This window comes from Canis lupus, chromosome 20 (assembly GCF_003254725.2).
Source record: "Canis lupus dingo isolate Sandy chromosome 20, ASM325472v2, whole genome shotgun sequence".
Lineage (NCBI taxonomy): Eukaryota > Metazoa > Chordata > Mammalia > Carnivora > Canidae > Canis > Canis lupus.
In genome coordinates this window covers 8,371,829-8,392,439 of record NC_064262.1, presented here as the reverse complement: position 1 = coordinate 8,392,439, position 20,611 = coordinate 8,371,829, and the positions used below count along the sequence as shown (strand labels likewise).

The following is a 20,611-nucleotide window of genomic DNA, read 5'->3' as shown; positions in this document are numbered from 1 at the left end:
GATCTTGGGAGGTTTCTGGGGTAGTGGCTTTGCTGCCTACCGAAGCCCACCGTAATAAGCTTCAGTTACGCGCGGGAGTCCCGCCCCGGCCGGGGCACGGACGCGGGTCACCTCGCTGAGGTCCCGCAAGGGCCTGTAAAGTGCGTTTTTCTCCTGTCCCGTCGTACAGCCGGGGAAGCGGAGTGAGGGAGGTGGAGTAACTTGCCTGCGGCCGTCACGTTGCTAAGGGGCAGGGTGGGATTTGAACCCTGGAGTCTGACTCCACCAGGGCGTCCGGACTCTTGGGGTCTGGCTGATTTATTTGAGCGAGCGAGTGAGCGAGCGCACTAGCAGAGGTAGTGGCGGGGGCGGGGAGAAGCAGGCTCCCCACTGAGCAGGGAGCCAGATGTGGGACTCGATCCCAGACCCAGCCGAAGGCAGAAGCTCACCCCACTGAGCCAGCCTGGCGCCCCTGCTGTGTGTGTTTGTTTGTTTGCACCTGCTGACCTGCGGGGAGTGCCTGGCATCTGGGTGGACGCCGCCAGAGTGGACCTTGGGTTCCCAAGCAGAGGTCTGCCTTCCAGGCTCCACCTCCTCCCAGCTAGTGACTTTGGACGAATTGCTTAATCTCTCTGAGCCTCAGTTTCTTAATCTGTGAACTGGAGGTTCTTGTAATTAAAACTATATAAGAGGCACCTGACACTTAAGTGCCAGATTCTAGTAAGTAACAAGGAAGTATTAACAATGATTATTTTTACGTTTGAGGTCAGTGTAACTGGTGCCACTTAATTTTAAAAATAATCTAGTTTCTTTCAAATTTAGTTTATGATATGCATATTTTTGTACTCCTGTATATACAGGAGTATGTAATATATACATACAGTATATGATATATATATATACAGTTAAAAATAGTAAAATGAATATGTATGTGTTATCCATCCAGTTTCAGCAAATAATATACATTTTAATCTAGTGGTTCTCAACCAGGGTGATTTTGCTCCCAAGGGAAAAATGTCTGGAGACCTTTTGGTTGTCCCCACTCGGGGCGTGTAGTGAGTAAAGGCCAGGGATTTTGCTAAACATCCTATGATGCACAGGACAGTCCTCTCTGCATAGAATTATCTGGCCCAAAGTGTCAGTAGTGCTCAGATTCAGAAACTCTGTTTTAAACTAGTAACAAAAATAATATACGCTTATTGAAATATGCTGTGGGAAACAAAGATTAGTTCAAATTCCACCACTCAGGGATAACCATTCTTATTTGGATGCCAGTAGTATTAATAATGATAATAATAATGAACAGCATCAACAACAGCTGACACTTACTGGCTTCTTAATGTGTGCTAGCAGAGTGCTATATGGTTTATACTGTCTAGTATATAACAATAAACATGTGCATATATTTTTCACAAATTCTATCATTTTTTACATTCTAATAGCTTGTATTTTTTTCCACTTGAAATACCTTTTTTTCTCCTTGCCAAGCAGTGTTCTTTTTCTTTTTTAAAAATATTTATTTATTCATGAAAGACACACAGAGAGAGAGAGAGAGAGAGAGAGGCAGAGACACAAGCAGAGGGAGAAGCAGGCTTCATGCAGGGAGCCCAATGTGGGACTTGATCCCGGGACTCCAGAATCACACCCTGGGCTGAAGGCCGGTGCTAAACCGCTGAGCCACCCAGGGATCCCCATCAAGCAGTGTTCTTTAGCAACATGGATTTAGGTTTTTATTTTTAGCATTTATTTTATTATTATTTTTTTTAGCATTTATTTTTGTTGACGATTTTTTTTTAATTTTTATTTATTTATGATAGTCACACACAGAGAGAGAGAGAGAGGCAGAGACATAGGCAGAGGGAGAAGCAGGCTCCATGCACCGGGAACCCAACGTGGGATTCGATCCCGGGTCTCCAGGACCGTGCCCTGTGCCAAAGGCAGGCGCCAAACCGCTGTGCCACCCAGGGATCCCTGTTGGCGATTTTTAATGGAAAGAAGCAACAAATGCATTTACAAATGTAAATGATATGCCACAGGTAGAGAGGAAGGTAAATGTCTTTCTTCTTCCTGGTCTTCAGCCTCCCGGTCCACTTCCCAGAGGCAGTTACTGATAACACGTCAGGGCACCTCTGAGAATGCCTTTTGCCACCTGTTTTTCTAGACTGCACCATGCTCCTTTGCTCTGATGACCTGTGACTTATCTACTTTGAATGTTTCCTGGGCAGTGGACCAATTTTGTGTAAGAGATTCCCTCTAGTACTTTTTTTCCCTCATGTTGGCCTTGACTGTAAACACTAGAGCAACTTCTGTTCCTAAGATACTTAGAAGGCACCCCTGTGACTTTTTAAAAGTGGCTTTATTAAGATATAATCCACACACCATACAGTTCACCCATTTAAAGTGTACAATTCAGTGGCTTTTAGTATAGGTAGTGTTGTATTTCCATCTCTACAGTCAGTCTTGGAACACTTTCACAACCCACAAAGAAACCCTGTATAACTTCATTGTCACCCCCAACATTCCCACCTTTCATTTTCCTCAGCTTTAGGCATTGCCTATTCTGGACATTTCACATAAATGGAATCCTATAATATGCATTCCTTTGTGATTGGCTTCTTTCATATGGCATTAGTTTTCCAGTTTCATCCATGTCATTCCATGTATCCGTGCATAATTTCTTTTTATTACTGAATAAATACTGCCCTGGATGGGTGGACAGCTGATGAACGTTTGGGTTCTTTCCACTTCTTGGCTGTTATGAATAAAGCTCCTGTGCACATTTGTGTACAAGTTTTTACGTAGATGCATGTTTTCATTTCCGTTGGGTAGTCACTTAGGAATGGAATTACTGAGTCATAGGATAACTCTATAACATTTTGAGGAAGTGCCAGACCATCCTCCACATTGACTGCACTAATTTACATTCCCCCCAGCAGTGTATGAGGGTTCCAATTTCTTAGTATCCTCCCCGACACTTGTTATTGTCTGTCTTTTCAATTATAGCCATCTGAGCAGGCGTGAAGTGGCATCTCACTGTAGTTTTGATTTGCATTTCCCTCATGACTAATGATGTTGAGTATCTTTAATGTGCTTATTGGCCCTGTGTACATCCTCTTTGGGGAATACCTCTGACTTTTTAAGCCCCAGAGACACCAGAATTGCTCAAACTCTTCAAAGACTTCCAACTGTCTTTTGGGATATAATCCAGACTCCACCTGGCCTTCCCAATCTGTCACAATCTGACCACACTGATTTCTGATCTCTTTTCCTTCCACACCCACTCTTGCTTACCCAGTTCCAGCCACACTGGCCTCCTTGGTCCAGACTCAGGGCCTTTGCACTTGCTACTCCCTCTGTCTGGGACATTCATCTTCCAGTGTTCGCCGTGGCTGGCTTTCTAATCTGCATTAGATTCCTCTTGCTGCTGTAACAAATTACCACAAATTTAATGGCTTAAAAACAGCACACATTTATCATGTTACAGTTCTGGAGGTCAGAAGTCCTAAAATCAAGCTGTCAACAGGGTTGCATTCCTTTTGGGTGCTCTAGGGGAGGATCCATTTTCTTGCCTAAGTTTTTCAGCTTCTAAAGATTTTATTTATTCATGAGAGACACACACAGAGAGAGACAGACACAGGCAGAGAGAGAAGCAGGCTCCCTATGAGGAGCCTGATGCAGGACTTGATCCCAGGACCACAGGATCACGACCTGAGCTAAAGGCAGATACTGAACCGTTGAGCCACCCAAGTGCCCCAAATTTGCAGCTTCTAGAGGCTGCCTGCAACGCTTGATTCAGGGCCCCTCCCTCCACCTTCAAAGCCAACCACATAGCATCTTCAAGACTCTTTCTGACCTCTGCTTCTGTTGTCATATCACCTTTGAATCTGAGACTGCTGCCTCCCTATTATAAGGACCCTTGTGATTATATAGGCCCACTCAGGTAATTCAGGCTAATAATTTCTCAGAACCTTTAATGTAAGCCCATCTGCAAGGTCCTTCTTGTCATGAAAGGTCCCGTAATCACAGGTTTTGGAGTTTGGAATACTGACTTTGGAGGTCCATAGTTCTTCAGGTCTTGGATCTTACTTCACCTTTATTCCAGAGGTGAATACCCTGCCCCCTGCTACTGTCTGTTTTATTTCTACTCTTCCACCTAACATATTTTGATATTACCTTGTTCATTATTTATTTATGTCTCTCTCTCCCTGGAGAATGAAAGCACTGTGAGGACAGGTATTTCACCCCTCTAGTTCAGGCCTGTGTTCCCAGAGCCTAGCACCGTGCCTGGCCAGTGGGCAGACACTGAGGAACCACTTGAATAGATGATGAGCTGAAGGATGTGGGAATGGTGGGGCAGTGGGGGAATGTGCACTTCTTACCCCACCGAGATGGCTTTGAGCCTATGGTCAGCCAGCTTTCTGTGTTGGGTTGGAGCTTGCTGGGCTGGGAGTCAGCCAGGCCCCCCATTTAGCCGCTCCTTGTCAAGCCACAACACTGTCTGGCTTCCTCATCACCAGAACTGGTGATTGCCATTGTCTTTCCATCTCTAAAGAGTCTCTGCTTCTGCGAGCTAGCTAGCTAGCTAGCTATTTATTTATTTATTTATTTATTTATTTATTTATTTATTTATTTATTTATTTAAAGATTTTATTTATTCACGAGAGACACAGAGAGAGAATAAGAGAGGCAGAGACATAGGCAGAGGGAGAAGCAGGCTCCATGCAGGGAGCCTGATGTGGGACTCGATCCCGGGACTCCAGGATCATGCCCTGGGCCGAAGGCAGGTGCTAAACCCACTGAGCCACTCAGGGATCCCCCTTCTGTGAGCTATTTAGAAAAGAGAGTCCCTTTGGGCAGATTGTGGTACTAGGGCGTGGGAGGAAGGAAGATCCTTCTTCAAGGGATCTAGAAAATCACATGGCCCGCATATGCGTGCTCTTTGGATCTGACAATTGTTGGCAGATATTTTGGCTGCTTCCTGTTCATTTTCTATGATTATAGCGGTATCTATTTTTGCCCTTGGGGGAAAACAGGCTTCTTACAGCTTCCTCCAGGTGTATTCCAAGGGAGTATGGAGGCAGGGGTTCCTTTGTTGGACTGTTCCCCACCTTGCTCACTCATGCATGTGCTAGCTTTTGTGCATAGCCCTGCTTTGTCCCTGTCCAGCTGTGTGATTATGGTCAAGTGTCTGCCTCTCTCTCAGCCTTTCATTTCCTCCTCTATCAAATAGCGGTGAGTCACCAAGAGACTTAGGGGCAGGTTGTGTGGAAGTTCCCTAGTGTTTTTCTCTTTCTCTTAGCCAGGGAGGAGTCACATCACTCCTGATGAGGGTCATTTGACCCTAAGCTGGGTCATTTCAGAAGGCTGTGTCATGTGTGGTCCAGAAGGTTATGAACATGGCAAGATTTTCTATTCTCAGGTGAACTCCTATGGGATTCTGGGACTCAGACCTGGAGGGACGTCCCACATAGTGATAACCATAGGGGACGAAAACACGTTTTCATAGAGTGTAGCTGGTTTAATGAGTACAGCTCACACTTATATGACATTTTCTATGTCCAAAGCACTATTCCAAGTACATCTGTGTATGTAACTAATCTGAGCCTCGCGACAGCTTCTGAGGCAGGTGTGGCTGTTATCCTCATTTGCAGATAAGGAAACTGAGGCACAGGGAGGGAGGAAGGGCTTTCCCCAAGTACACAGCAAGTGAGTAGCAGAATAGGATTTGAACCCAGGCCTCAGAATCCAAAATCTAGGCCCTGACCCACCATTGTACTATCCTGCTGATAGAAGTATGTATTTTTATTTTTATTTATTTATTTTAAACATTTTTAATTTAAATTTTTTTTTATTTTTTAAAGATTTTATTTATTTATTCATGAGAGACACACAGAGGCAGAGACATAGACAGAGGGAGAAGCAGACTCACCACAGGGAGCCCAATGTGGGACTTGATCCCAAGACCCCAGAATCACGCCCTGAGCCAAAGGCAGACACTCAACCACCGGGCCACCCAGGCATCCCTGAAGCATATGCATATATATATATATATATATATATATACATATATATGCATATATATATATATATATACATATATATATATATATTTAAAGATTTATTTATTTATTCATGAGAGACACAGACTGAGAGAGAGAAGCAGAGACACAGGCAGAGGGAGAAGCAGGCTCCTTACACAGAGCCCAATGTGGGACCCAATCCTGGATCTCGGGATCACAACCTGAGCCTAAGGCAGACACTCAACCACTGAGCCACCCAGGTGTCCCTGAAGCAAATATTTTTATATCAGTAGAAAAAGCTGGAAGATTACCAGCAAATGTATGAGCAGTGCTTTTCTTGGGTTCATCCAAGTGAGATGATCACAGAGACTTTCATTTTGTTCCATTAGCCAAAATCTTCTATCATCAGCAGGTATTTCCTATGTGTGTTGAGTCCAGAGCTAGGAACATCATAGGGTCCGTGGCAGTGACTCATTCCACTAAGATATGTGTCTTGTCTTGACCCTGTTCTAAGGGTCTGGTTAAATGTTGATAGGTTGACACTGGAAGCCATGTCACTGTCACAGGAGTGTGAGAACGACAAGGCACCTTGGGGCTTAGTTCCTACTTGGGTGGTGGCACCTGTAAGGAAGCTCATCCCACAGAACTGTGGGTGGAACATCACACTAGGGCTTCTCTTTTTCCCATTACATCATGCTGCCTCTGAAGAGTGGGCGGTGTGCCAGTGAGCAGCTTGGTGTGCAGGGAAGGGGTGCAGGGAGAGGGTGCGGGGGAGGTGTTCCTTCCTCTTTCCTCCGCTCTTTTCTCTCAGCTTTTGGAAGCAGCTCCTGACCCAGCTAACATCATTTCCCACTGACCAGGAATCTGGCCTGGGGTTTCCAGTGACTAAAGTTGCCACTGAGAACTTTCCATCCCTAACAGGCTTTCTCTCTTCAGGAGGCTGTCTCAATCTTCCTCCTTCCCCTAGAGAGAGGGGATTGTGCAATGTGATCATGTCACTCCCTGAGCTCTGAGCCAGGGCTCAGAGCTTCTGTGGCTCTTAGGATTGAGTCCAAACTCTATGGCCTGGACTTCGAGGTCCTTTGTAATGTAGTCCTGGGCCTCATCTCTTGCCTCCCCTTCCCCACTCAGTTCACTTATGTTTGTATTTTTCAAACAGGAATCTCCATGGGATTCTGGTTTACTCACTACAGTATCTCTAAAGCTTGTGACAGGCTGAGAGCACAGAATGAATAAACAAACGAACGAATGAATGGCTTAATGTTCACATGGATTCCGCTTCCATAGCTTCTGAAATTCTAGATCTGAAGTGTGATTATTTTATTCCTAGTTAAGAAGAAAAAAACAAAGCTTCCTTCACTGTAGTAAATTCAGCAGAATACATGTAACCATTCAAAATGCTGTTTGTTTTTTTTTTTTTTTTTTTCAAAATGCTGTTTGTGAAGAGTTTGTAAGGACCCGGAAAGTGCTTACCTGTAATATCAGTAAATGAGGGCAGGATGCAAGATCTTACAGGCCAGCAGCAACTGCATCTAGGACTGCTCCTCTGCAGAGGGGTGGGTAGAGTTTTGGAAAGGGAAAGTACCCTAGTGAGAGGCTGTGTAACTTGTTGTATTGGTGTTTTCCTCCCTTCATTTTCCAAGGTTTCTTTGGTGAGTAACCATTAATTTTATAATGAAAGATGCAAAAGAATGCTTTATATTTCATATTGCCAGTGGCAGCCCCCTGCAAATTTGGTAGTATTTCAGAGTTGGCAAAGTGCTTTTAGATGCGTGGGCTCTCTTGATCCCTGGACCAGTTCTGTGAGGATGCTGGGCCATGGGTTCCCTTGTGAGTTTGTTCATTTGTTTGTTCCTTCGTTCATTCTTTCATTTTCCCTTGCCAGGCCTGGGACTTAGGGTGGGGAGAATGAGATGCCCAGGGCCGAATTTAAGGAGGCACCTACTCTCCAGCTTCTGAGAGTGCAGGATCAGGTCTGAGGGTGAGCACCTTCTTAAATTTTCCCACCTGAATAGCTCCTTTGCCTCACCCTGGTCCAGGCCTTGCCTTCACTCTATACCAGGTGCTGTTCTCCTTTCTGGGGATCTAAGAGTGGACAGAATGGATAAAACTCTGTCACATGGAGCTTCTGTTCTGGGAAGGGAGGCAAGAGAAGTTCCATTACTTCCCCTCCTTATGGTCGAGGAAACTGAGGCTCGAGCTGGTGAAGTGCCTTGCCCAAAACAAATAAACAACTAAAGCTCAAAGCCCCTGATCTTTCTGTCCTGTCGTGTGCGGCTGTGAAGGTGATATTCACACTCAAGTGTAGTTGGTGTGCCCCGTCCCATGAGTATCAAGTGTGGAATCAGCACTATAACTTGGGCTGCCAGCTAAAGGTGGCAGGTGTGATGGAGGGTGAGTGAGAAGATACTGCAGACAAAGCCTGCTGGTCTGATGACCTCTCTGATGCTAAGCAGAGCCTCTTGCTTGCCTTCCAGCCTCCTATGTGATCACAGACCTGACCCAGCTGCGGAAGATCAAGTCAATGGAGCGGGTGCAGGGCGTGAGCATCACACGGGAGCTGCTGTGGTGGTGGGGCATGCGGCAGGCCACTGTCCAGCAGCTGGTTGACCTCCTGCGCCGCCTGCAGCTCTACCGCGCAGCCCAGATCATTCTGAACTGTGAGTATCCGTGGTGGCCCCGTGCAGTTGCCCGGGGGCTGGTTTCTGCATAAGCCATGCCCTCGGCCTGGAAACTTCTTCATCTTGGAAAAAAAAATTTAAATGAGAGAACTTACCAGCCAGCTAAGAAAATCCATAATGGTGGTTACCTATGGGAAAGGGGTTATGTGGCCGGGGATCAAAATGTTAGAGAGAGACTTTACTGTAAGTTCCTTTGTACCTTTTAAGCTCTGTTTCTCTCTTCCAAAAATAAATAATGATTTAAAAAAAAAGAGCCATACATAAAAATCCAAAAAAGTCTACAGTAAATATGATTTATTATTTATTTTTTTAGAGGGTGCAGGAAGGGGCAGAGGGAGGGGAAGGGAGAGAGAGAATCATAAGCAGGCTCCATGCCCAGTGCAGAGCCCAGTGTGGAGCTCTGTCTCAGGACCCTGAGATCTTGACCTGAGCTGAGACCAAGAGTCGAAGGCTTAACCAACTGTGCCATCCAGTTGGCAGCACATTCCTTTTTTTTTTTTTTTTTTTTGCTAGCACATTCTTTTAATAGCTGCATGGTGTTCCTTGGACAGACATGCCCTGATTTATTTACCTCACTCCTAGTGGTAGGTGTTTACATTGCTTCTTATTTCTCTCTCGTACACAGTGTTGTACCTTTAGATGTACGCAGCCTATCTGCACATAATGTAAGTCTAGCTGGAGAATGATTTTTTTTTTTCAGTGTTGGAATGGCTGGCTGGATTGAAAGTTTGTGTGTATTTTAAGTTTTGATTAATACTGGTATCAGTACTACCAAATTATCCTCCTACCCACTATCACAACAATGGTGGGAACATGATTGCTAGCAGGTAATGATCGCTCCCTACCATGAGAAGTGGCTGTAGGGATCCCTGGGTGGCGCAGCGGTCTAGCGCCTGCCTTTGGCCCAGGGCGCCATCCTGGAGACCCGGGATTGAATCCCACGTTGGGTTCCCACTGCATGGAGCCTGCTTCTCCCTCTGCCTGTGTCTCTGCCTCTCTCTCTCTCTCTCTCTCTCTCTCTCTGTGTGTGACTATCATAAATAAATAAAATAAAATAAAATAAATTAAAAAAAAAAGAAGTGGCTGTAAAATTGAAGAAGTAGAATTATGTCAAGTACTTGGCATCCAGCCAGTGCTCAGAGGAAGGCAGGGGGGATTATGGTTACTCCCATCTAAGCCCCCCATTCTTCCCATGTCCCCCAGATAGACCCCTTCAGTAGGGGGCAGGGAGCCAGTCTTTTAATAGGTATGTCTGAGTACCGCCCAGTGCCTGGTGCTGTCCTGGTTTCTAGAATACAGTGAGGGGCAAAGTGACAGGTCCTTTGCCCTCTTGGAGGACATAGTCTTATGAAGGTATAGTCTATAGACCAGAAAATAAATTTAAAAATAATGGGTTGGAGGTATCAGGTAGGAGAGCCTCCTAGAACATGTTAATCATGGAAGGGCAGTTGAGGAGGTGAAATTGGAGAAGTGGAAAGAAGACAGCCATGTGAAGAGTTGAGGTAAGAGAGTCCAGGGAGCGCTTGGGGTTGTGGCAGAACCAGCATAAAGCTGGTGTGGGAGGTAGAGAGCCGTACCTTCTGAGCCCCGGAGACCTGTAGAAGACCCTGTGTGTTGTTCTGACCAGGCTTCCTGGGCTCGGAATAGCTGTTGGCTGAACCAACAGACCCAGGTTCAGCACTTGCCTGACTATACCTCAGGCCTTTTGGAATCATGGAGGGCTTCTGGGAGGGGTGTGGTGGGATCTAAACTAAGGTACTGAGGGATGGGGGCTTAGAGGCCTCCACCCTCAGAGATGTCAGGAGAACAAGGGACATTGGGGTGGTCCTGCAGTTGGGGGTTCTAGAGATAAGCCCAAATCAGTCTCTCGGGGGCACCATAGGTGTAGATCACGTTGGGCATAAAAGGCCAGTGGGGTAGCAGGACCATTTCTCCCCCTTAGCCACTTAGCGACTCTCCAGGATTTAGGGTATCTGGGGATACAGGGCTTCTGCACACCCACCAGGTCTCATTAAGTGAAGGACAGTCCCTCCCATGGCAGGATTCCCTGTCTGAGGGCAGGTGGTGGGGAAGATCCCGCTCACATGGCGGAGAGTGACACACCAGTGTGAAACTAGGGCTGCCCTCTGCCCTCCAGCCCCAGCAGTGAAATCTCTCAATTGAGGATGGGGGCAGCCTGGGTGGCTCAGTGGTTTAGCGCCACCTTCAGCCCGGGGCCTGATCCTGGAGACCTGGGATCCAGTCCTGTGTGTCGGGCTCCCTGCATGGAGCCTGCTTCTCCCTCTGCCTGTGCCCCCCCCCCCCCACTCTCTCTCTCTCTCTCTCTCTCTCTCTATCTCTTGTGAATAAATAAATAAAATCTTAAAAAAAAAAAAGAATGGGCATGTTTCAAGGCATGGCCACCCCTGCCTCTGCCCCTGTCTGGCAGCTTCCCCAGCTCCCTGTTGTCCTCAGACTGGGGAGGGACGGTCTGCTCAGCCCTCAGCCTTCCCATGCTTCTGGAACTTCCTGAACCCCCTCCCTGCCCCCTCAGCCCTTCTGTCCCGACAGGGTTCCCTTCAGTCCTATTAGACAGCGTCCCTCACCCCCATTCCCTCAAGGCCAGGTAGTCATCCTGGTCAGCTGGGAGTGCCTGGGGAGGGTGGGGGGGTACAAGTAGTCATAGTCAAGTGGTGAGGCAGTGTGGCTCAGCTCTCTGTTGTTAGGTGGGCAGTCTCATGGAAGAGGACAAAGGCGACGGCTGGACCCGGGTCAGGCGGAAACAGGGAGGTGAGGGCTACGTGCCCACCTCCTATCTCCGTGTCACGCTCAACTGAACCCTGCCTTTCCCAGGGCCTCAGTCCCACCTTTGTCTAGTGGCGGTGGGCTGGGTGATGTGTGAACCCCCTCTGGACACTCAGGGTGCCGTAGCCCATTTTCCCCTCACACCTGGCAGCACTTGGGTTGGTTGTTGCGACGGGCGCCTGCCCTGTTTAGCTGTGTGCAGCCCTGGCGTCTCAGCCTCCACAGACCCTCGCACCTGCTAGATGGGGAGAAATGATTAGCACTGAACATGCCCTCAAATATTTTTCACATTCTCAGAGAGTCAATGATAAACCCTGGATGGGCTGGAAAAGAGGAAAGGAGGGAGGGAGCGTTGGAGGGGGAGGGGTACTGCCACTGGGTCAAGGGCAGTCTGAGTCTAGGGGCTCGGGCTTCCAGCCCAGTCAGCTTTGGGGAGAGGGGCCCACACCGAGCCCTGGTTTTGCTTCTGTCCAGCCTCTGGGATGCTGCAGGGGTGTCCCGAGCCCCAAAATTGGCAAAGGCCTCTGATTGGACATATCATTGACATATCATTGACGTCAGAACCTGACTGCTGACTAATCTTGTACATGTTCATAATGATTCGAGGTCGATGAACAATATAGTGCCAAATTTAAAGAAACACAGTCATTGCAGCATGACTGACCCTTCGTTTTAAGCTAACAGTGACTGAGCCACTTCTGATGTGCCAGGCACTGAGCTGCCTGCCTGCCTCCCTCCAACAGGTACCCCGAGGTAGGTGCACCAAGGAGCCCCTTCTCCACCTGTGGAAACTGAAGCCAAGGATGGCTGAGTGAACTCCCCCAAGGGCACAAATAAAGGGAGAGGTCACACCCAGGCATCTGGATCCAACGCCCCCCCATTCTTAGCTTTTCGCATGGAAACTTCACTGAACAACGTTTGGGTCTCCAGCCAGGCAGACATGAGATTTTTTTTCCTGCCAGTCTCTCTTCTGCTTAGAATTTTACTCAGATCCCTGCTTTCCTGGTCCAGCTGCCGCCAACCTGTCAGGACTACAAGAGTCCACCTTGGTTCACCAAACTCTTTTCTCTTCCCCTTCGCCCTACTGATCTGATTTGCCCAAGGAAGGGAGACAAGCTTGTTTCCACATCCGCAAATCCCCCAGCCGTTCTGAGAGCCTGGTTGTGTTTTTACTACTGCTTTGCATCCTCAATGAGGGTACTTCTCCTTCCTGTATCTTGCTTCTTTCATTAGTTAGAAAAAAAAAGTGCTATAAATCTCTGCCCCATTTTGGAGGTGAACATGAGGGCATATTCTGTACGTATGAAGCATTTTAAGTTTCTGTAGTCCGACTAGTCAAAGCCATTTCCCCTCCCCCAATCATGACATCAGGTAAACCTCATGTTGCATTTACTTGCAGAAGATTGTCTTATGAACCTGCTCAGCTGTTTGCATCAGTTTGAGAACCTGACCTCTGCCTACCACTGCTTAAAGGGCTTTAAGAATAGATTTGATAGGGGAAGGGGGTCGGGGCATGAGGCTACTGGGTGATGGGCATTAAGGAGGGCTCCTGATGGAATGAGCACTGGGTGTTACAGGCAACTGATGAATCACTAAACTCTACCTCTGAAACTAATAATATACTGTATGGTAATTAATTGATTTTAAATTTAAAAAGAAAAAAAAAGAATAGATTTGATAGAACCGAGCAGCCCTGGTGACGCAGCGGTTTAGCGCCGCCTGCAGCCCAGGGCGTGATCCTGGAGACCTGGGATCGAGTCCCACATCGGGCTCCCTGCATGGAGCCTGCTTCTCCCTCTGCCTGTGTCTCTGCCTCTCTCTCTCTCGCTCTGTATCTCTCATGAGTAAATAAAATTTTAAAAAATAAAAAAAATAAAATAAAAGATTTGACAGAACCATCCTTGAAAATCACACATACCAGATGTCCTAGACATAAACTGGCTCCCTCGGAGACTTGCACCTCCAGGTAACATATTTGCCTTCGACAGAGGCCTGAAGATAGTGGGTTCCTCTGGGTTGCATCTGGTCTCTTGAAATCAAGGACTATGGGTGACTGCTGGTGTGGTTGTGTAAAGAGCTAAGTCTGTGGGTCCCTGTTCCTTCGTATTTTCTCGGCCTTCTTTGCCAAGACCACTGTTATTCTATTTGTCAAACTCCTAACATTAAATGTTATACCAATTATAATAAATTAGCATGGGAGGCTTACTACCCAACCACCCATTCTTCCGGCAAATCTGTTTGCCAGGGTCAACCTATATTTATTCTTTGAGCCATTTCTTGATACTCATCTGTATGGGTTTTTTTTTTTTAAGATTTTATTTATTTATTCATGAGAGACACAGAGAGAGGCTCAAAGCAGAGGCTCAACCACTGAGCCACCCAGGTGTCCCACATTTCTGGTTCTTTTTCCATCAGCTCTAGGCAATGCCTATTGATTCTCCATTTCGTAAGATGAAGTTCTCTATTCTCTTGCCCTTTCTTACCCTGTTCTCTCTACTTTCACCTCCCAGCTTTGGGCGAAGATCAGTTGTAAAGTAGTCCTCCATGGATTTGTCACAGCTCCAGACTCTGCTAAGCCCACAGGGAAGAGCTGGGTCTTGGATGAAGCCCTAATCTCTGGGTCAGGACAGGAAGGGGAATTCATCTGTGCATCCTTGGTTGATAAGGATGATATCTTGCGATGGGGAAAATAACTGTGTGTATAAGGCATCTATCTACAGGGCGAATTAGTGTAAAGTAGCATTTCCCAAACCACGTGCCTCAGAAGAGTGCTCCAGCAAGATATGCCCCCTGCAAACAAAGAGTTCATGAATAATTAAACTTGGGAAATCCTGTATGCTTTATCAGTGTCCCTACCTTTGGAGATTCATAATGCAAACCATCATATTAAGGCTCTGATAAGTCCTGCAGCAAAAAGACAGATTTATATTTAGGCCAGTGTTTTCCATTTATCTTTTATCATGGAACCCCTTTTCATTTGATACTTATAGTCCCATAGAACCAACACACTGTGGGAATCACTGCTTTAGTGAAATGATGACCATGGTGAAATTGCTGGACATCTCAGGGGAGCTTCATGATGGAGACACTGGGAAATCAGGGGCAGATTTTTATGGTCAGGCCAGCATTCAGCATCAGAAGAGTCTTTTGCAGGAGGTCAGGGCTAACCATCATCCTGGGGCTCAAAACACAAAGATCCTACTCCTGAGAGGGACTTTTTCCAAACTACCAGGCTTAGGAGGGAACCATGTGGCAGGCTTCAGAGCCTAAGTTCTAGTATCTTGGGCACATAGGAGCAGGAATCAAGGCAGAGACCACAGTATCAGAGCTGTGGCTCCCAGCCAGAGGCAGATGGGCTGCCATCACTGCTGAGCTCTAGAGCTAGTTAAATGCCACCAAAGGCAGGCCTGGGAGTTGAGTCTACCGATGATAAGGATCAGATGGCCTTAGCTCTGAGGGAAGAGTCCAGAAACCTGGTGTGCCTAACCTGTGAGATAAAACTCTGCCTCTTTCCTCCCCACAGCGAGTTAGATACATAGAAGCTGGGCCAGAGAGTCGCTAATGAACTAAAGAAAAGTATTTATCAACTGCCTATTATAGGTGAGGCATTAGGGACACAGCCATGAAATACAGATGAAGTCCCAGACCTCAAGGAGCCTGCAGTCCAGTGTGGGAGACAAATGCTGATAGGATGATGACATGGACCGAAACTAACCATGGTGTGAGTGCTTGAAGTGTGTGTGAGATGGAAGAGGGCAGGATTTGATCTCATGATCGGGTAAAGCTTCCCTGAGGCAGCAAAATCTGAGCCTCCATTAGGACAAGTGGGACTAATGAAGGACCACACCACCATTTCTAGGCTGAGAGCGCAGCACATGCAAAGGCCTGGATGTGGGAAGGCTGTTTGGGTTGAGAACCCAAACAGAGGCCATAGGGGCCTCAGGTAGAGGACAGTGATGTGGGTTGAGCCTGGGGAGAGGGCAGGGTACAGGGTCAGGCTACCCAACGCCTCACAGGCTGTGGTCAGGAGGCTGCTTTCTCGGGGAGGAAAGGGAAGATTTTGGAGGGTTTATGCCTGAGGCCTGCCCATTGTTCTGGCTGCTGTGTGGAATAAGGGCCTGGGTGTGAGGTTCTGGGTTTGAGGTTCTGAGGGGGAGCTCAAGAAGTTTCTGGAATCTGAAGGGGTCTGAAGGTGACTAAGGTTTTTATCTTTCCTCCTGCTGCTACCATCTTCCTAGGAGTTTTCTTTTGACTTTTGCAATTTTCACACAGCCTTGTTATTTGGTTGTGCAACCTTGACGTTTTCTAACTTTTTGGTTTGGCATCTCAACCAGAGTCATTTCCTTCCTGGAGCTGGCCTCTCAGTGAGCGGGGAATTTTTGGCTGCTGCCTAAAGTGAAACGGAAGAGAGTGATTTCTTTCTCTCCCGAAGAGCCCGAGCTGTTGCAAGGGCCAGACGAGGCTTATGTGTTTACTTTCTTGGAAGGCTTCCCAATATCTACCCCTTGCTAAGCTAGGGAAGGAGATTGCGGGGATAGGATTCCGGGCCACTGGAGAATTGCCCCGGAGGTGGCACTGTGTGCAGCCAAGGCCCCACAGGCCAGGAATCCACCTAACTGGTTCTAGTTATAACCTGTATTTAGCACCTAATATATGCTAGGAAGGCATCTTACCTCACAAATCTTATTATCCCTATTTTATAAATGTGGAAACTGAGGCTCAGAGATTAACTAACATGCCCAAAGCCACACTGCTAGTAAGCAATGGGCTGGGATGGGGACTCAGGCCTGCTTGACCTTAAACCCTACTGGGTAAGTCACTAAATGGCATCAGGTCTCACTTTTCCCCTCTGAAAAATAGGTACACATATTGCCCTATTTTTTCTTATAAACCGGGAAGCTGCAAAACAAGAGAGGGTGAGGTTTTTAAGAAGTTAGTGCTGTGTGGCTCAGGACAGGTCACCTGACTTTTCTTCCAAACTATAGTTACTCCACTGGAACAGAGCGAGGTTTTATTCACTGGAGGTTTTTGGGGTGTTGTGTGAGAATGAACAGAGGGTATGTATAATGCATCTGAATCAGTCCCCAGTTTTTTTAGAGAGGGAAGGTAAGAGCTGGAATGAAAGGAGCTGCCCACCAGGGTGGCTCAGCAGTTTAGCACTGCCTTTAGCCCAGGGTGTGATCCTGGAGACCCGGGATCGAGTCCCATGTCGGGTTCCCTGCATGGAGCCTGCTTCTCCCTCTGCCTGTGTCTCTGCCTCTCTCTCTCTCTCTCTCTCATAAATAAATAAATAAAATTTTTTAAAAAAAAAGGAGCTGCCCTTTCCTGAACTCTTGCTCTGTGCTAAGCTAGTGTAACTAGGCTCCTCTGAGTTGTAAGTTTTGAACACATATTGAGATCATTTGTTAACCAGGACTAGGTTATGTTGCAGTCACACATAAACCCTGAAATCTCAGTTGTTCAACACAATGCACATTGATTTCTCAAAGTCTGGTGCTGCCTCCTTCATTCTTGTAGCTGGCTCTGGCTTCTGGAACATGTGGCTCTCAGGGTCAGTGTGGCTGGGGAAGAGGGGCCTGAAAGAGGCTCCATGGCTCTTAATTGTTTTGTCCAGAACATGATGATAGCATTTCCACTTAAAGTCCATTGGCCAGAACCAGTCATGCGGCCCAGCTTAATTGCAAGGGAGGCTGGGTGTGAGAGGGAGCCAAGGACTCTTTGCTAAGCAATGTCTCACCTGTAAGTTACTTCAATTCATGGGGGTTTATGATAAGCCTCTACCTAATGATGGCCTGCGAAGTCTCTCATGGGCTAACCCTTGCCCAGCTCTCTCATCTTATCTGTGCCACTTTCCCCTTCATTCATTCCCTGGAGACTCCTGGCTTAGCATTCATTCAGCTAAGCCACTAGGGTCATCCTTCATCTGAGGAGTATGCCACGCTGTGTTCTGCCTCAGGTCCTTTGCATAGGTTCTCTTAGAAAACTGGTCCCTCCCCAACTGCCTTGCATCATCCCATGACCAATCCTTCTCATCCTTTGAGTCTCTGCTTAAACGGTATCTGCCCACAGAAGCCTTCCCTGGAATAAGTCTGTAAGGTACCACTCCCCCTGTTGAGTTAGTTTTCACCATAGAACTTTTCCCAGTTTATAATTAGAAATCTCTTATTTAACTAGCTTAATGTTGGGATCATGTCCATTTTGATAATGGATGGCATCCCCGGTCCCTAATACAATGAATGAATGAGTGAGTAAGGGTAAATCATTTTAGTAGCTGGTGGAGTACAGATCCAATGGAGAACCAGAGATAGAGCAATTAGGAAGGTCAATTAGGAGGTCATTCCCTCATATTTTCCCAATTTTGTGTCTAGCTTGAATTGAGAATTTTGAGGTGTGTGTATGTGTGTATATGTGTGTGTGTGTGTGTGTGTGTGTGTGTTTGTCAGTTGGACTTTGGATATCCGAGAGGTCCAGCCCAGAGATTAAAAGGGAAGGGAAAAAAGAGGATGCAGAAAGCTATGTTTGTCACTGATATGGCCAGCTGGCACCAGGATTCTTTAGTTATGTCTGAGTCACTTTTATTTGTTCTAAAAGGATCCATTTCAATCTCATGAGTCAGTTGAAGAGTAAAAATGCACCTAAAAATATTACATCACTGCCTATCTTGAGGGCTTCGAAGGGAGGGAGGGATTTCCAGATTGTGCTCACTGAGGAAAGACCTTGGCAGTTAGAGTGCCCTCTGCTCTAGTGTTTGGTTTCTGGGTTTGCCACAATGTTCAGTGTCCCTGAGCAACTGGGAAGGAGACCCCAGGCCTCTCTCCCAAGGGCTCAGTATGCATAAGCCTTTCATTTTTTTTTTTTTTTAAGCCTTTCAGTTGAAGGAAGCAGGGCATAAGATAAGCAAAATATAAATAAGATAACTAATCTAGGTTTACTTGTTTTGAATACACAAAACAGAGGTAGCAGTTGAACCTTTTCCCCAGAGCTATTAATGTGAATTAAATAGGCCACCCATAGGGGCTCCTGGCTGGCTCAGTCAGTGGAGCATGTGGCTCTTGATCTCAGGATTGTAAATTCAAGCCCCACGTTGCATGTAGAGATTACTTAAAAGTAAAATCTTTAAAAAGAAAAAAAAGGTCATGCAAATGAGAAAGCACTTAGGACAGAGCCTGATCCAGGGCTGGGGATGGTGATAATAAACACACTAAAGAATAGTTATCACTGTTGAGCACTTGCTTATTTCATCCTCACGGCTACTCTGTAGGAGTCAGGTCTTTGTCTCGTTTGTCACATGAAGCAGAGTGGTTACCTGGCCAGTAAACCTGCCCTCGACTGATGGGAAGCATGTGAAATGCTGTGAGCTCATCATTTGGCTCCATACCATAAGTGACTCTGCTCATTAGAGAGAGTGTGGACATCCTGAAATAGTAGAGAGAAAAAGGAATCCGGCCTGTCACCCACTGTGAACCACAAAGGGGACACAGAGAAATGCTCTGGCTCTGGTATATCTGTCCCCTGGTATATCTGTCCCCTCAAGCCTCATCCCTCTGGACCCTCTGGAAAGTTCCTCTGGGGAACTATTAAAAACATCCAGACTCTGATTTCATTGTTGTGAGAACCCATGTGTCAACCTCTCACTGCTCACAGCCACTAAAACTGTTACTTTAATCACTGGCATCCCCTCCCCATTCCTGGGGGTCTGGGCTGAGAGAACCTCAAGCTACCTGTCCTCCTGTGTGTGGCAGGGTTGGCTGCCCATGGCACAGGCAGGCGGAAGCTGGTCCCGCCTCTCCTCCTGCTGGGTTCCCCTATTACTGTGCCCCATAGCCACTGTGCCTTTGAGATCATGCCACTGTCTACTGAGAGTCACAGTTTCCATTCCAGGGGTTAAAATGCTGACAATAGCCATTTACCCCAAATGCTTCCTTCAGAGTCCCTAAGCTGGAAGTCAGAGGTTCTTTCTGTGTGCCTTTTGGGCAAGGAGAGAGGGTAGAGGAGGGCCATTTGCACAGTTTGTGCCCCATCCCTGGCCTTGGGCTGGCTGCTTTACATATTGTGCCCCACTGAGTCCTGAGGCAATCCTGGGACAGAGGGATTATCGTTACTCTGACTCCACAGAGAGCCACAAATGATGCTTAGGATTAAGAAGCTTGCCCTTGGGGGGAAAAAAAAAGAAGCTTGCCCTCGGCACGCGGATGGGAATGGTAGAGGCTGGACTTAGAAATAGATGGGAGCTTCCCCACATTTATGCTTGGTTCTGTTCCTTTTTTTTTTTTTAAGATGTATTTATTTATTCATGAGAGACACAGAGAGAGGCAAAGTCACAGGCAGAGGGAGAGGCAGGCTCCATGCAGGGAGCCCGATCCAGGACTCGATACCAGGACTTGGGGATCACGCCCTGAGCCAAGGCAGATGCTCAACTGCTGAGCCCCCCAGGCACTCTTTGATTACAATTTATATCTTTGGATCTCATGATGCTGCAGAATCAATTTTAAGTGTTTAGAATCATTTTTGAAAATATAATCCCCGGGGGGTGGGGGAAGAGCAGGAGGCTGCCCCTAAGTAGGAATGACGTAACCAGCCAGTTGCCAGTCTTGTGTTGGCAGACAGGAAACCTGCGGTGAAATTTAGTGTTTGTGACAACCCTTCCTCGTGAATGTTCTGGCTTCCTTTGCCCCATCCTATCATCGATACTCTATTTTTACTTTAATAAGCCCTCAGGTGTAGCAGCCTGAAAGAGTGGGCCTTGTGTCTGCCCGGCTCTTTGAGATCCAGTTTCCAGGAATGAAAGGTAGAGAAGCCACGTTTTCTCCCTTTCCTGGTTTTGATGGTGGGAAAGGAGGCCCAGCCTGGCCTGCCATCCACCTTCCAGCTTGGATCTGGGACCAGCAACACAAGAAGAGAAGTGGAAATGTTTCATGTTTACAACCCTCTATTTATTGTCCACACCTGAAACGCATCTGAAAACCCACAGTATGCTGAGACCGGAGTTTCACAGGAAACTGAACTTTGTGATCATGTTATCACCGTGGGCCTGACGTGGGGCTCTGTCAGCTGACCCCTGTGGCAGGTTGGCCCTCAAGGGTTGAGGAGATGGGAGGGTGGGTGCCAGGCCAGAATGTGCTGGCAGGACAGCCACAGGACAGTTCT

General features: G+C 47.0%; 1 protein-coding gene across 3 annotated transcripts in view; it reads left to right on the top strand.

The window, feature by feature from the left end:
- IRAK2 (interleukin 1 receptor associated kinase 2) overlaps positions 1–20,611 on the top strand; it is a 62,896-nt gene that overhangs the window by 479 nt on the left and 41,806 nt on the right. For all 3 annotated transcript variants that reach the window (XM_025449988.3, XM_025449987.3, XM_025449979.3), the window contains exon 2: positions 8,477–8,659. In XM_025449988.3, coding sequence (XP_025305773.1) covers positions 8,477–8,659 — 183 coding nt within the window. The remainder of the gene's footprint in view (positions 1–8,476; positions 8,660–20,611) is intronic.